The 16,359-nt window shown below is 41.9% G+C and overlaps 1 protein-coding gene across 3 annotated transcripts in view; it reads left to right on the top strand.

Annotated features, from left to right (window-relative positions):
- Positions 1–13,930, top strand: part of KDM3A (lysine demethylase 3A) — a 54,560-nt gene extending 40,630 nt beyond the window's left edge. For 2 of the 3 annotated variants that reach the window (XM_059942135.1, XM_059942137.1), the window contains exons 17-26: positions 1,258–1,430; positions 1,823–2,059; positions 3,658–3,829; positions 6,251–6,338; positions 7,330–7,460; positions 10,676–10,795; positions 10,876–11,015; positions 12,262–12,438; positions 12,521–12,655; positions 13,227–13,930. In XM_059942135.1, coding sequence (XP_059798118.1) covers positions 1,258–1,430; positions 1,823–2,059; positions 3,658–3,829; positions 6,251–6,338; positions 7,330–7,460; positions 10,676–10,795; positions 10,876–11,015; positions 12,262–12,438; positions 12,521–12,655; positions 13,227–13,307 — 1,454 coding nt within the window. In that variant the 3' untranslated portion in view covers positions 13,308–13,930. The remainder of the gene's footprint in view (positions 1–1,257; positions 1,431–1,822; positions 2,060–3,657; positions 3,830–6,250; positions 6,339–7,329; positions 7,461–10,675; positions 10,796–10,875; positions 11,016–12,261; positions 12,439–12,520; positions 12,656–13,226) is intronic. The other variant, XM_059942138.1, reaches the window with a different exon arrangement.
- The last annotated feature ends 2,429 nt before the right edge of the window (positions 13,931–16,359 follow it).

The raw sequence follows: 16,359 nt of genomic DNA, 5'->3' as shown, positions 1-16,359 counted from the left end.
TGAGAACTTCCGTCTGTTCCCAGAGGGTCCTGGCAGCCTTAGTTACGGTGAGAACAGAGTGGTTAGAAGTAGCGTGGAGTGGAAAGTGGTTCCCTGTAGCCACCCTGAGACCTGACACAAATGCAGCGCCGGAGAGAACTTCTGCTTACGATAGAACTCTAGGTAAGGCTGAGATTGTGTTTGGCAAGAGTGGAGTGGGCTGAGACGTGTGTGTTTTAATAGTGATTTTTGCCTTTCTGCCTTTAACCCTGTGTATATTTCCTATTTTGTCTAAGTTGCAACGTTCTGGCTTCAGCTTTATTTTTCTCATCTGTGCTGTTGTCTCAGGATGCTTGATGATAGTATAAAGAACATGGGTTTGGAATCAGGTAGTTAGATTAGGATTTTGGTGATTCTGCTTTCTGGCTGTGTTACAAAGAAAGGAAAATTGCAGATCAGTTTCTTTCATGCAAAGATCCTAAACAACATCTCAGTGAATAGAATTTAGCACTATAAATAAAGGAATCATACAGGGTGACCAAGCAGAGCTTCAGAAATGCAGCTGTAGTTTTAACATTAAAAAAGCGGGGGAAAAGTCACGTGAAGAGATACAGGAAGAGAGTAAAATTCAAAGCCTATTTATAATTTTTTTTTAAAAACCTTAAATTAGGAATAGAAGGGAACGCCCTTAATCTAATGAGTTTCTACGATAAAACTAACAGCAAACATCCTAAATTGTGATTGAATTTTTTAATTGGTTGAATAATTTTTAACAGTTTCCCTCTGTGTTCAGGCATGAGAGAAGGATTCCTGCTTTCACTCTTTCATTAAACATTGTATTGGAAGTTCTGGCTATTTAAGTCAGTAAGGTAAACAAAGAGATGTTAGAATTGGAAAGAAAGGGATATAACTGTTGATATTTGTAAGCAATCTAATTATACATGGGAAAAGTCTTAAGAGAATCTGTGTTTGTAAACATATCTATCAGGGTTGATAATTACAATGTTAATTTACTAAAATAAATTGTATTTTGTATACTAGGAACAAACAAATAAAAAATGCAGTTTACCATAGTATCACCTTAGATATTGGATATTTATTTTTTTAATAGCAGTTGGAAATCCATGTCTAAATCAGTAATGTCATTTATCCTCTTAAGTTTTTTTGGTTCTAGTAAATGAAAACCAAGTTCCAAAGTAATTCCGTCAATAGAAGACTAGTAAGGGATTTGCCTTTTCAGAATGCTTTTCCATCTGGATGTTTTTGATTTGTTTTTAGAAAAACAACCAACGATGCCAATTTTAAAGAATGAAATCAAATGCCTTCCACCCCTACCTCCCTTGAGCAAATCCAACACAGTCCTCCACACCTTTAACAGCACAATTTTGACACCTGTAAGCAACAACAATTCTGGTTTCCTCCGAAATCTCTTGAATTCCTCTGCAGGAAAGGTACGCATTTGTTTTATTGTTTATTACTCCACCTTGTAAAGATGAATTGGAGTTAGAGTAGGGAGAAACTGAAATAGAAAGTAGAAAGAAGGATGAGTCCCATGCTTTCCTTCGTGGGTACAGAGGCTGTGTCATTGGCACATGGGCTTCACATGGTTAGAATTCTGGGCTGGGTCATTTTCACCTGTTAACACTTTTTCCTGTACCCGCTTCTGAGAGTTGTGATGTCAGGTAGAGGAAGAGGACTTACCTTTTTGAGGGTAAGATTCTTTCGTGGCTTAGATTCTGTCCTGGATATGTAACGTATACTCATCCTACCATAATAGGAATGGGTTTTTTGATGGTAAGGAATGACGTATTTAAGGCTCGTGGTTTTTTTTTTTCAAATTCAGACAGAAAATGGACTGAAGAATACACCAAAAATCCTTGATGACATCTTTGCCTCTTTGGTGCAAAATAAGACTTGCTCCGATTTATCTAAGCGGCCGCAAGGACTGACCATCAAGCCCAGCATCCTGGGCTTTGACACTCCTCACTACTGGCTGTGTGATAGTCGCCTGCTGTGCCTGCAAGATCCCAACAACAAGAGCAACTGGAATGTGTTTAGGGAGTGCTGGAAGCAAGGGCAGGTAAGCGGGGCCTCTGCTTTCCAACCCACTTCACATCCCCTTCTTGGTGCCTTTGGTAGACTCCTGACGACCCCCCGTCCCCTCCCACTTCCTGGATTATAAATGGCATATACTTTATCTCTTTTTATTGTTTACTGTGCATACCATTAGAGCAGAGTGTGGCTATGAGTCTTATTTCTTACCGCAGACATTCCTGAGCTGTATTCTCTGATGAGGTTTTGATTGCTTCCAACCAGTCATCCTTGGATTTTTGATGAGAGCATTCTGGGCTCTTGGTGATTCTTGTGTGATAAACCTCAATAGGAGAAGTGGGAATATGACTAAGGCTGGTGGGGTTTGGGGGATTAGACAAAATAGGATAAAAATGAGGCATCCCTCTTCCATTAATTAGAACCTTGTGCTGAAGACAGTTTTAGGTGGCCCTGAGCCATGTGGTGTCAACCTGGAATTGGTGTGTAGTCTCCCAAGGGAAGGAGCCTGCTTTTTTTTTTTTTTTTTTTTTTTAATTGATGAATTAATTTATTTATTTTTGGCTGTGTTGGGTCTTCGTTTCTGTGCGAAGGCTTTCTCTAGTTGTGGCAAGCGGGGGCCACTCTTCATCGCGGTGCGCGGGCCTCTCACTATCGCGGCCTCTCTTGTTGTGGAGCACAGGCTCCAGACGCGCAGGCTCAGTAGTTGTGGCTCACGGGCCTAGTTGCTCCGCGGCATGTGGGATCCTCCCAGACCAGGGCTCGAACCCGTGTCCCCTGCATTAGCAGGCAGATTCTCAACCACTGCGCCACCAGGGAAGCCCGAGCCTGCTTTTTAAAGGGCAGTGATGTTCAGTCTTAAGGTTCGGGTGATAGTTTAGGAGATGCATGGCTTCGTAGACCTGCTCCACTGCTTTCTTGTTTTGGTTTATGTTTTCTGGATCTTTGTCTTCTCTTCTGGGCCACATGGAGTCCTCACTAAAGGAACACTTTGCTCTTGGACAAGGCCAGGACTTGGGGAATTGTCAAATAGAAAAATGTATGTATTTAACCAAAAAAAAAAATTATTTTTTTCAGTCCTGTGTTCTAACAAGATTTGCTCACGATGACAATGACAGACCGAATACAGTCCACCAGCATGTTTTGTTTAGATTAGATAATGTTTTTTAAAAGTTGAACTTGTTGCCAATATTTTAGTCAGGTTCTTTCACATAAAGATCAGGATTTCGGGCTTGTCTTGGATAACCAAAAGACGTGGCAATCCAGGGCCCTGTTCCTGCCTGGTAACAATAGGCTGCAGGCCAGAGGCAGCATCCTCTTTGGACAGGGCGCTCTCGCTGCCTTTGTCTCTGCTTCACATCCCCTGCCTAGCCCTGAGCCTTGGCATTGGTGTTCTGTGAGTAGTGGGATCTGAGTTGGGAGGTGTGATCCTTGCTCTTAGAAGCTCACTAGTGTAGTTTGAGGGGTGTGTGTAGCAGGTGACTCAGGGGACTAAGCTGTCACTTTGGGATCTGAGACTGAGGACCAGCCACAGAGAAACACATCAGCAGCTGTTTGAGGAAGGGCTGCCTCGGGTGAAGGGACGGAGCTGGGGGAGTTCAAACTAAAGTCTTCGTTCTCTCCTCTTAGCCAGTGATGGTGTCCGGAGTGCATCATAAACTGAACACTGAACTTTGGAAACCGGAATCCTTCAGGAAAGAGTTTGGAAATCAGGAAGTTGACCTTGTTAATTGCAGAACCAATGAAATCATCACAGGAGCCACAGTAGGAGACTTCTGGGATGGATTTGAAGATGTTCCGAGTATGTATTAAAGACCTTTTAAGGGGGTTGAGGATGTGAAAGGAGGGGGCACGGGAGTAGCGGCAGCGACAGCATTTTCTATGACTCTGGAGTTTAAAATCAGTGTCTTATCTCCTCTTCCCCTTTCTTTTTACAAAGTTTATGCTTTTGAACCTGAGGCAAATTCGCTTTGTAGCTCCTTAGAGAGTGAGGTTTTAGTCACCTCTTCTTCAGGTGGCTCCAGGTCTGTCCTGTGACAGAAATGTGCCCAAGGGGAGGGGAGCACAGAGCCAGGGCTTGTGACTCAAAGCTGGTGGTTTTATATCGCCTCTTTATTTTTAAAAAATTTTAATTATGTTTAACAAGATAAGTAGAACTGAACGTGCCAGAGAACGTGAATCCGTTTAACGCAGGTTATCCTGGTCACTGCCTGCTTCACCTGGGCGAGGGGTGATGGTGGTGGTAAGGAGGCGTGAGTGTCTGGTGCTGAGCTTGGGCCCTTTCCGTGGACCGGCCAGTCAGTAAACTGTTTCCGAGAACCGCTTCATCAGCACAGGCACCTGGCCTCATGCTGCCACCCCCACTGGAGGGCTTGGCCAGTTCATTCTTATTGGACTCAATAATTCAACTTTGCTCATTTATCATTCTCATTCTTTTACGACATAGTTTTACCTTGTAATCTCCTGCTTCCTTATTTCCCATTACCCACGTTTACAGGTTATGGCCCATACTTTCAACGAACTTTAGAACAAAGGTATAGCTAACTCTAAGTAGGGCATGATGGGGGTTTCCACACGTAGATGTTAGGATTGAGTTTCAGCCGTAAGATGTTTACGTGGGGATCAACGTCTGTGAAGTGGAGGAGGAGGAAGCAGGACTGGGCTGGAGAAGGAGCTGGCTGCGGCATAGGCTCAGCGGAGCCTCCGCCAGTCTGGCAGGGAGCTCTGGAGCAGGCATCGCCTCTCATTGTCTCAGATTGGGCTGAAGTGGGGAAAGTCGGGGCCTTTATCCCCTCACCTCCCTCGGTCTCCAGGTGCCGGTGCCCCAGGGAGGGCGTGACCTGGCAGGACGGCTCTCTGCAGCTGACGCAGACCCCGAAGCTGTGTCTGGGCAGCAGGTCCTTTGAAAGGGGATCGAGGGGCACACATACTACAGTGTGCTTTCCAGTTAGGCGTGGGTTCAAATCCTGACTCTTGATATGTACTTGCTGTGTACGTGAGCTTGGTAATTGCATTTTTCTGGGGCTCACACTTCCTCATGCCTGCAAATGGTTAAGGCAGCCCAGAGGCCACCGCAGCCTGCCTCTTGCATACTGATGATTCTGCTGCCCAGACCCCCAGTACCCCACCCACGCTGAGACGCCACTGGTGTCCTGCACATACACTGTACCCGTATTTTCCTGTGTTTCTTGTCTCCTGGAGTGTGCAACTGTTCAAACTAGGTTATGGGACTCGGTTGACTATAGGACACTATACAGATGTTAGTCCTCATGAATATAAGGTTTGAAACTCGGTTCCAGTTTCAGTTCTGCTGTTTAATTTCAATAGCTGGACAGCCTCAGGCATCTGTCAGTTTCCTCATCCAAAAGTAGAAATATTAAATAGTGCCGAATCTCGCTGGGATGTCGGATTTAGTTGTAAGGACTAAATGGTTAAAACACTGAGCAGAGGCTGGAACACAGCAAGAAGTGAAATAATAGTTACCATTGCTGTTAATCATAATCGTCAACATATTTTTTTCAATTAGAGCTCCTTGGTTCTTGGTTCCTTCACATTACCTGCAGTGGGTAACTGCGCTATTAGAAGAAAATAGTTCTGACTAAACCCTGTATGTGTCACCTAGAAGATGGGGAGGCGGGGGAAAGTGGGCCCTATTAACCCTAGTTGTCTCTGGACAGGACATCAGGTAGCTTCAGTCTCTCTGAGCAAAGTAAGTCATTTCTATTTCATGCTGGCCTCAGAAAACTGGGTTTTCTAAAATCTGTGGTGCTTTGATTGTTAAATTGCTGTTTGTTAGTTGGGGAGCTGCTCAGTTCTTCTAGAACACTGTATAGGAGGAGATTGGATCTGTCAAAACACCGCCTGTGTGGAATAGAAAGAAGGGAGTGGCTGAAATCTCAAAGAAGGAGTAGCAGTTGAATAATCATTTAGAAAAGGCAGGGCTGTACACAGACTAGTTGGTGATCTTCATTTTGCTACCCCTTGCTGCTTCCTGGGTATGAATGGATTTCTTGGCACTGTAGAAATAAAATGATTGGCCATTTGCAGGAGGGGAATATTAAAGAAAAATAATATTTGTATATCAAATGTGTCAGGTTATGAAGATCTTGCAGAGATAAGTTTTATTTGCATTGTTAAGGCTTAAAGTGCTAATTTGCCATCGATTTTGGTCTGTTTCCGAGTTATGAATAGTAGCAATTCAGTAATTCTGGTTCCCTTGCAGACCGCTTGAAAAATGAAAAAGAGCCCATGGTGTTGAAACTTAAGGACTGGCCACCAGGAGAAGATTTTCGAGATATGATGCCCTCCAGGTACGATTATGGGGAGGGGGAGAGATGATCCTGTCCTTGACTTGGTAGGATGAATTTTTTTTGAGGTGGTGAGATGAAGTTACTGACTTTTAAATCTGGCTCACTAGTGAAAACTCCACGCGTTTCCGCTGTAGTGCTCCGCCAGAGAAGAGGCCGGCTCAGACGTGCACGCACTGATTTGGAGGCAGGAGTGAGATCAGACATGCTGGGGTTGGGTATCATACAGTGATATCATTGCTTTAGACAAGACAGCGGAATTGCTAGATCCATTTTCCTGAATTGAGCTTGAACCTTGCAGAGAATCCTCAGAACTAATGAATAATATATCCCTTAATGTTACTTCTTATCATCAGGAATTTGTTTTTCAGATCTTCTGTCTGCAGTATTCTAGATCATTTTGATATATATGTGTGTTGTAGGAGAGAAAGAAGATGTCTTTGTTCATAAGCACTATAATTCTAATCTTAAATGTTGGTTTTTTTAAATTTATTTTTTATTGAAGTATAGTTGCATTACAGTGTTGTGTTAATTACTGCCGTACAGCAAAGTGACTCAGTTATACATATCTATACACTCTTTTTTAATATTCTTTTCCATTATGGTTTATCACAGGATATTGAATATAGTTCCCTGTGCTATACAGTAGGACCTTGTTGTTTATCCATTCTATATATACCAGTTTGCATTTACTAATCCCAAACTACCACTCCTACCCTTTCCCAACCCCCTCCCCCTTGGCAACCACCAGTCTATTCTCTATGTCCCTGATTCTGTTTCTGTTTTATAGATAGGTTCATTTGTATCATATTTTAGAATCCACATATAAGTGATACCATATGCTAATCTTAAATGTTGTTAATGATAGCTATCTCCATCTTCACGAGCACAGATATTTTTGTTGTTCCTTTTGGTATAGAAGGAACAAATCAAATCCCACGATATATTAGAAACATAAGCTTATTTTGCAAATTTCATGGTTCTCTTGTCCTAGGTTTGATGATCTGATGGCCAACATTCCACTGCCTGAGTACACAAGGAGAGATGGCAAACTGAACTTGGCCTCAAGGCTGCCAAACTACTTTGTTAGGCCAGATCTGGGTCCCAAGATGTATAATGCTTATGGTAAGGAAGAAGTGGCTCACTTGAAAAAATTATTACAGAAGTAAGGCAAGTCAGAATGTTTGGAACATTGATTTTTGGGGAGGGAGAGATGGAAAACGTCTATAATCCTAACCCTTAACACAGCAGTAGTCTTCATTTTTGCATATTTCCTTTCACTCCTTGGTCACGTGTATGTATATTTCCATTTCATAGTTGCAGTCGTAGGGCATAGGCCATTTAAAAAGTTTCTCCTACACCTAATATTATACAGTAAAATCTTTACATGTTGCTTAATGGTTTTCAGTGTGATCGTTTTTAACGGTTGCATGGTACATAATTGAATGAATGTAATTTTATTAATTGTTTTAATGTTGCCGGACGTTTAGGTCAGTCTGCTAGCATTCCAGCTGTTTCAGCAACTGCTTCTCTTAAATTCAGTGTTCTGTGTTGGTGGGTAGTAGTTAGTTACTTAAGTTAGTACTGAAAACACCCTTAGAATTGTATTTCTCCGATTTATTTCCTTCCTCCCATAATGATCCCAGCTCCAGTCTCTCAGACTTGAGGGTGGCAAGCCAGAGTCTTTGGCATCTTTGCCATGTTCTCCAGATGCTGTTGGGAGAGGGAGGAGCTTGGACCTCAGCCCCCGACTTCTTCTGTTCCGGTGGAGTTGGCCCAGGGAACCACCTGGAGTGAGGTCAGGGAACATTCCAAGAGGGGAGTTTACCTTGGGAAGTTCCCACAGTCTAGATGCCCAGGATGTTCCCTTCCCCTGAGCCCTTCAAAGAAGCTGGATGGCTGGGACTTCGGGGCATATTTTGTTCACAGTGAAGATTTGCAATGAATTTACGTAAATGGAAGCATTTTTCCACTAAAGCAAATGGTGTAATGTTGCATAGTGATTATCCATGCCTTATAGAAATTATGCAGCTTTATAGGGTAGAAGTGGTTATCTGAGAAGTTTTCAAAATAAATAGTCTGCTTGGTTTAAATGGCTTGACAGCAGCTCTTTTCCTCCTAGATACCAATAGATAGAGGGCAGTGTTACTCTCTACTAGCTTTTCCTATCAAAATTGTTCCCGTTCAGAGTAAGCAGTTAGGGGTTGAAAATAAAGAAAACGTGTTCATTTTCAAACCCCTCACACCTTATCATAAACGTCGTTAAAGAGCAGTCGTTTTTCAGAAGTTGGGTGACTGAGCTGTGACTCCTCCACAGACAACGTGGGGTGAAAGGCTCTTTGGAAAGACCACATAGTCACCCTCTCTCCAGCTCCAGCTCCAGCACCAGTTTTACACATGGGGACCAGGACTTCAGGACGATAGAGGGGACGGTGACCTGATCAGGATATCCAAGGGGCATCTAGTAGCAGGTCCGGGAGGAGGACTTAAGTCTCCTAATTTCTAGGCTTGACCCAGCCTCCAACCCCAGTACTCTGTCACCCAGCAGCCCCTACTGTGTCAGCTTGTGTCCTTTTCATAAAAGTCCATGGTGTGTTTTGTTTCAGGATTTTCTATTTTCTGGGAATCCTTTCCCTGGGACCGTTGTTTTTGGTTCCGTCTGAGTTCAGGCTCTCTCAGTTTAGAGACTGGTTTCATCAGTGTGCAGTCACCCGTAGCTGGGATTGGCTGGACTTTGGGCTGATGGCTGGGTAGGTGTCATTTCCTTCCTCTTTTGCGGAACACTTTTTACTCAGTTTGGCAACGGCCAAACGAGCAAGCAGCTTCTGGCGAGGCTCTGAGACTTGCTCACCTTTCCTCACTCCTCCCAGCTCCATCTCCTTCCTTCTGCCCCCAGTGTTAACCAACATCCTGAAGTTTGTGTTTATCATTTCCTTACATTTATAGTTTTACCATATATGGTTGTGTTCCTGCAGAATATCCTTTAGTATTTAACCTGCTTTTGAGCTTTATATAAATGGAATCAGACTTCTGGATATTCCTCCGTGCTGTCGTGGATAACTGTTCATTTCATTCATTTGCCTTCTATCTTGTTAGTTGCTTTTTTCTCTTCTCAGATTTTACTTGTTCATTTTTTACTATAGAAAATTTTCCAAATGCACTGAAAACGTGAGAGTCCAGGACAGTGACTTCCCCTGTACTCATCCCCCAGTTACAACAGCTCTCAGGTTCTTTTCCATAATTGTTTCCTTATTTCCTCCCTTTATATTTTTCCTTTACTATTTTAAAGGAAATCTCATATATCCTATGATTTTTGTCCAATATCTGTTGCTTTACATCCTCCTAGGGCTGATATTTCAGCAAACTGGAAAGAAAGGACAGTGCAGCTGAGCCCTAGGGCCATGGTCCGCGGTTGAAATGATAAGGTCCCCTCTCCTGTGTATAGCTGCTCCTAAACCACAGGCCCCTGCAAACTAGAGAGAAGTTCCTTGGCCTCCGAACAAGACAGGGCTGCTTCAGGGCCTGGCAGGTTAGAAAACAGCCTCGGCTTGCCCACCCCGAGCTATACTTGGCTCTGCTGCCCATTCAAGAAGCAGTGACCGCATGTCAGGATGTGCGTCCAAGGTAACCGCAGGGCTTGACGAGCCTCAGGGCGAATGCTGAACACATGCACCTTCTCCTGGGGTAAGAGGTTAGAGTCTCGGGTTATGGGCACCAGCGTGGACCTCGTGCTCAGGCTCACCTCTTTCACAGTTGAGGGATCCAGGGAACATGTGGGCAGCGTTCCTTCTTGCACTGAGTCCATAGTCGTTTGAGGGCCCAGCTTTACGTGTTTCTGAGGGGGTTTCTGTTAGACTCACGTCTTACCCCAGAGTCCTTCTAGTCTGTGTCAACCGAAGCTTGAGCTCACCTGCTTGAGCAAACATCCTTTTGGCAGATCCCAACCTCAACAGTCCACTGTACCGTTCCCGAGTCCTGCTTTCTAGTTTTGGCTTTCTTCTTTTCTTGCCAGCATACTGACTCATTAAAAAGATATTTTAAAAAATAATTTCATCAAGGATTTTTAGTTGTTCTCAGCAGGAGGAAACCTATTTTGCCTCTCACCAGAAACAAGTGCTAGTATTAGGAGTTGGTTTTTTATTCTTACAAATAAATATTTAATAAGAACTTTTTTCCCCAAAGTTGAAAGGATAAAATAACTTAATATTAAATATTGTTCCATTACTTTTACATGATTAGAAAGGTAGCTTTTAAGTTTTGTGACCACGTATTCCAGGGAGTGGGAAAGACTGAGGGAGTTTTTGCTGTCTCAGTAAATTTAAGGCATTTTCTGTTTGCAGGATTAATTACTCCAGAAGATCGGAAATATGGAACAACAAATCTTCACTTAGATGTATCTGATGCAGCTAATGTCATGGTCTATGTGGGAATTCCCAAAGGACAGTGTGACCAAGAAGAAGGTAGGGTGCTGAGCATAAAAGTGGGGCTTATTCTCTGAGCTGGGACGTTGTGGTCTGATGTTTGCTTCCTCTTGCTCCAGAAGTCCTTAAAACCATCCAAGATGGAGATTCTGATGAACTCACGATAAAGCGATTTATTGAAGGAAAAGAGAAGCCAGGAGCCCTCTGGCACATATATGCTGCTAAGGACACAGAGAAGATACGAGAATTTCTTAAAAAGGTGTGCTCCTTACCCTATGGCATGTGAAGAGAGATATGCAGAATAGCAGTATTATACTACATGTCGAGACCTGACTGGGTTACTGGAGAATAATCACAGCTTCAAAAGTTAGATCTGGGCATCTCAGATTGGATAGGCTGAAGCTGGTTGCTAAGGAACAACGATTTCTAGATGATTAGGCTCACACCTCTGAAAAGAGGGAAACTTATCTTTTTTCTTATGTCTGTGTGTTACGTCATAGCGCACCTGGAGGTTTTTGTGCGCTACCTTCAAGGTAGTTCCTCTGATCATCGCGTAGTATGTATTTGTTTTTATTGCCTTAAAAATCTAAGCACTTCAGAAGTCCATGTGTCATTTCTTTGCTCTTGATAGCTGTGTTGCAAGTGAGTTACTAAGGTCTCTGTTGGTTTTATCCACCCTTATTTAGTAGTAGGTCAGGAAGACTTCACACCCTACTGTGGCCATTAGCTTATGCGGGAAAGGGATACAGGGACTTTGAAGATTCCAGGTTTCCAGTAGTTAGTTAGCACGTTGTTCAGCAAGGGTTCTGTGTGGAAGTTCTAGGCAACTGGAAAGATGGGCATATTCAGTTTTTAACCTATTCGCCACTGAGGCTGCTAGTTGCAGCCCAGATATTTGTGGCTGGTATTCTTCAGTTGTTCATGGGGAGTGGTGTTGCCTGGTGCCAGGTTAGACCCTTAACCAGCATTTGCTTCAATCAAGATGTTTCTAGCTAAGGATAATTTGACTCTTCCAGAAAACCTGCTGGTCACCATATTGTTCCTTTGATATTGTCACCCTGAGTCTGTGCTGCCAGATACTGGGTCTAGAATAAAGAAGTTTAACCTACAGCCAACTTTGGGACTGTTTCATAACTCAAATTGTTAAGTGAATACAGATTTTTAAGAACTGCAGTGTAGCAAGTCTATTTCTAAGGAGCTTAAGTCTACTTACATTCAAAAGCCTAGGCCAAAATACTGTCCTAACACAGTGTTTACAAAAATATGCAGACTGCCAGTCACGGTTTATAGGAAATGACAGAAGGGAACCCACATTTTCTTTCAGTCTCCTCTTGGTTCACTCAGTTAATGTCTTTGAGTGCTGTTTTCTCTTTCTGCCAACAGGGACACATGTTACAGAAGGCCTGACATTTACTGGCTGACTGCCCACACTGTCCAGGGGGCAAAATGCCCTCATGGAAACCCAGCATGTTACTCAGTTTCATAATACTTGGAATGTATTCTAGGTATCAGAAGAGCAAGGTCAAGAAAACCCCGCAGACCACGATCCCATTCATGATCAGAGCTGGTATTTAGACCGATCACTAAGAAAGCGTCTTCATCAAGAGTATGGAGTTCAAGGCTGGGCTATCGTGCAGTTTCTTGGAGATGTGGTATTTATCCCAGCAGGAGCTCCACATCAGGCAAGAACCATTACTTTATTCTTTATTCTCCTTACACTACAAACTTTGGCATGTGTGACTGATGTGGCTTGTTGTTTTCCAGGTTCATAACTTATATAGCTGTATCAAAGTGGCTGAAGATTTTGTTTCTCCAGAACATGTTAAACACTGCTTCTGGCTTACTCAGGAATTCCGCTATCTGTCACAGACTCATACAAATCATGAAGATAAATTACAGGTAAAAATGGCTGTGATTCCTGGCATTCTCTGACTCTGGCTTCATAGCCCATTACTGACCTTATAAAAATAATCAGCAAACTTGGCCATACCACACTTGGTACAGTGAGTTGATGAACTGGCTTTATGTCTAGTTCTGCTGCCTACTTAGGCAAAGGAGGAATAAACATGGAGGAAATCTCATTTTGGTTTAGAGGCTTTCAGTAGTGAATCATCTAACGTATGATTCCATGTTTGGAAAACTAGGGAAATAGATAAACTGAAAAATAGAGCTGTACCTTGGGGCTTGCTTGTGTCTGCACTCACTGGGAGCAGGGCCACGTAGGATCAAAGCCTCTGGAAGGGGGAAAATGAGCGTTTAAGTTCTTCAAAGGAGGCATGGGTTTAAAATGTGTATAAAATAACAGCCTAAAGGAGGCCAGGGGCCTTTCAAGTATTATTAACATTTCATATTGAATTTTGAGTTTTGAATTTCAAGAGCATGGTATAAAATTGGTAGGGGGAAGGTTTATTCTTACTGACAGATTTTAGATTTCATGGTAAGCTGACCATATTTTCTCTCGTTTTTTCAGGTGAAGAATGTTATCTACCATGCAGTGAAAGATGCGGTTGCTATGCTGAAAGCCAGTGAATCCAGCTTTGGCAAACCCTGAGGGTCCCAGAGGCGCCTTACCCCCGCACATTGGAAGTGAAGTACTGGCAGCTGTTCAAACTCTTCAGGCAGGAATCCTGTGGACTTTGAGACTCATGTTACCTCATCTTCTTTTTTAAACTGTACCCACCTGGTAAGGGTACTCTGTCTAATGTATATTTCTAGTGTTTACAGACACTAAATGTGTATATGTAGTAACTATTTACAGAACATGCATCCTTAAACTGTGACTTCTCACCTAGTGCAGAGCTTCTACCCAGCTGTAAAAACAGAACCCCTTATCAGCTCTGGAACAAGACCTGCAGTTATTCCCCAGCTGTGTGGTTGGACAGCTTAGTCAAATGGGTTATAACTCTTAGGAATCACCGCGCAGTTTATTTGGGTTGTGTTTTGTTGTGTCTGAGTACCCTCTCCCCGACCCCTTAGGGTTCAGAAGGGCAGTGGAGGAAGCGACCGCCGACATTTGGACGTTGTATTGCCTTAGGACTGGCATTATATAGCAGAGGTCAACTACTGCACCATTCTTGGGGTTAACCATCTTTAGTTAAACGGAGTTTTAATTTAAATGAAGCTTTGCTAATTTTAAGTGTTAAGCATTTTGCATTAAAGTATTCATATAATGTTCTGACTCAGTTTATTGGCATCATTCTCTGGTTGCAGAGTCAACACACACTTCATCAGTGTTACAGGTGTAAGAGTTTGCGCCAGGAACTCATCTTAAAAGCAGAGAAATTTGATGCTGTAGTGATTTTTGAGTGGTTATTACAATGCTAACATGGAAACAGGTTTCTCCCCAGCCAAGTTGAAACTCCTGTCACACTTCTGTAAAGAAACACCACTGATTAACTACCTTTAGAAGTGACAGTTAACCAAAAAACCAAATAGTGATGGGTTAAATAGTTCTCAAAAGGTAAGAGATCAAAATTCTTTGTCTCTCTTCTGACCCTTTATAGTTTAAGAGTTTACAAAGGAAAATGAAATTATTAGACGTTTTAGAACAGTAGTATCTAAAATAATCATCTCTATGAAGGAATAAAATAAAGAAGCCACTTTTCTATAGCTCATTGATTCTCCTGGCCAGCTGTAGCTGTACTAAAAGGAATTAAATTGAAACCAAGTAGCGTAGACAAGGCCTAGAGCCTGGATTTTTACCTGTGAGCTCAGAGTAGGAGATCAAAGATCCCCACCTAATGTCAGCCCTCTTCAAACCAAAATCTTTAATGGATGAACTTTCAAAAACAAAGTTTTCTGAAAAGAATAAGTAGAAATATCTACCTATCTTAGTGGGAAACGTCTTCCCTGGGAATTTCTTACCAGAAGCTTCTTTATACAGTTTTGGATCTAGAATTGGCACTGTTGATTAGAAATCTCCAATAGGCAAAAGAAGAGGAAAACTTGGATTCTCTATAGAGGAAATCACCTTCAAGCCAGGCCTCAAAGGAGTCCCACAGATGATAGTTCCAAGGACTGTTATTCACAATCAAATGCATTGTATCCACAAATATGAAAATTGAAAGCTACCATGAGCAAGAGTCAATGCAAACCTGAAACTGCCGTATTTATGAAACTTGCAAAGTTTGTAGGTTCTGGAATGATCCAGCACTTATTTCATATTCTGAAATGTTTAGTATGTTTGTTTGAAGAAATGAGAGTATAGGAATATGATGAAAGAATGAGATTGCCAGACATGACCAGATTTGGAAAGAAGCTGAATAGAACTTTTACAGAAATGAGACATGATGGTTAAAATTAGAAATTCAGCACATGAGTTAAGTGGCAGAAAAAAGTTCTTTTACAAACTGAAAGATTGGTAAAAATAACACAAGACAGCATTGAGTAACAGGAAACTGTAAAGAAGTGTTAACTTATAAGGCGGACACAGAAAAGTATAGGTTTGACCATCAGTGACAGAGAATTAAGAGACTGGTGAGGGAGGGTGACATTCTGAGACTGAAATTTTTCCAGTACTGACATGTCAGATTGAAGAAGCCTAACTAAATCAAGCAAGATAAATAAAATATCCACACCTGTGGGTAGTAAGTAACAGTAATAAGTTAAAAGAATACCCAAAACAAATAGGTTCTTAAAAGTACCCACAATGGGGAAAAATACGATCTTCAAAGAGGTGACAGACTTAACAGCTGACTTCTTAACAACAACAGGGGGAGTCAAGAAAGTAGATGCCACTCTTACTGTGCCAGAGAACATGACTGAAAATAAGTCTAGACACAGCAAAATTATTTTCCCCGTTCTTACTGACATTTTCAGATAAAAGCCAGAGTTTCTCTTCAGGCCCTTGCTGAAGGAACTTTTAAGAATATCCTTAGGATTAAAAAAAAAAGAAAAAGAAAAAAAGAATATCCTTAGGAAAAAAAAGTAACTCACATCATGATGCAAGAAAAAACGTTGTACAAGGGAAACTGTAAATTCATGGATAATCTTAAGCAACAGTGGAACAATATTTTCAGTAGTCTGGATAAAGTTCCTCTAAAAGTTAAACATAGAATTAATGCATGATCCAGCAATTCCACTTCTATGTTTATACTCAAAAGAATTGAAAGCAAGGATTCAAGCAGGTACTTGTAGACTCATGTTCATAGCAGCATTATTCACAAGAGCCAAGAAGTGGAAACAACCCAATAGATGAACAGATAAACAATGTGGCAAATCTATACAGTGGAATATTTTCCAGTCTTAAAAAGGAAAGAAATTCTGACACAGGCTACAACATGGATGAGTCTTGAAAATACACTAAGTGAAATATGGCAAACACACAAAAGGACAGATATTGTATGATTCCACTTATATGAGGGACAGTCATGTTCCTAGAGTAGAGACAGGAAGTAGAATGATGGTTACTGGGGCTGAGAGGAAGGGGGACTGGAAGTTACTGTTTAACGGTTACAGACTTTCTGTTTGGGATGATGAAAAAATTCTGGAGATAGATGCTGGTGATGGTTGTACAACATTGTAAATATCCTTACTGCCACTGAATTGTACACTTAAAAATGATTAAAATGGTCAATTTTGTGTTATGTATATATCTTAACCAA

Source organism: Balaenoptera ricei, chromosome 13, assembly GCF_028023285.1.
Source record: "Balaenoptera ricei isolate mBalRic1 chromosome 13, mBalRic1.hap2, whole genome shotgun sequence".
Lineage (NCBI taxonomy): Eukaryota > Metazoa > Chordata > Mammalia > Artiodactyla > Balaenopteridae > Balaenoptera > Balaenoptera ricei.
The sequence above is the reverse complement of the archived record's forward strand: the minus strand, read 5'-3'. Positions and strand labels throughout refer to the sequence as shown.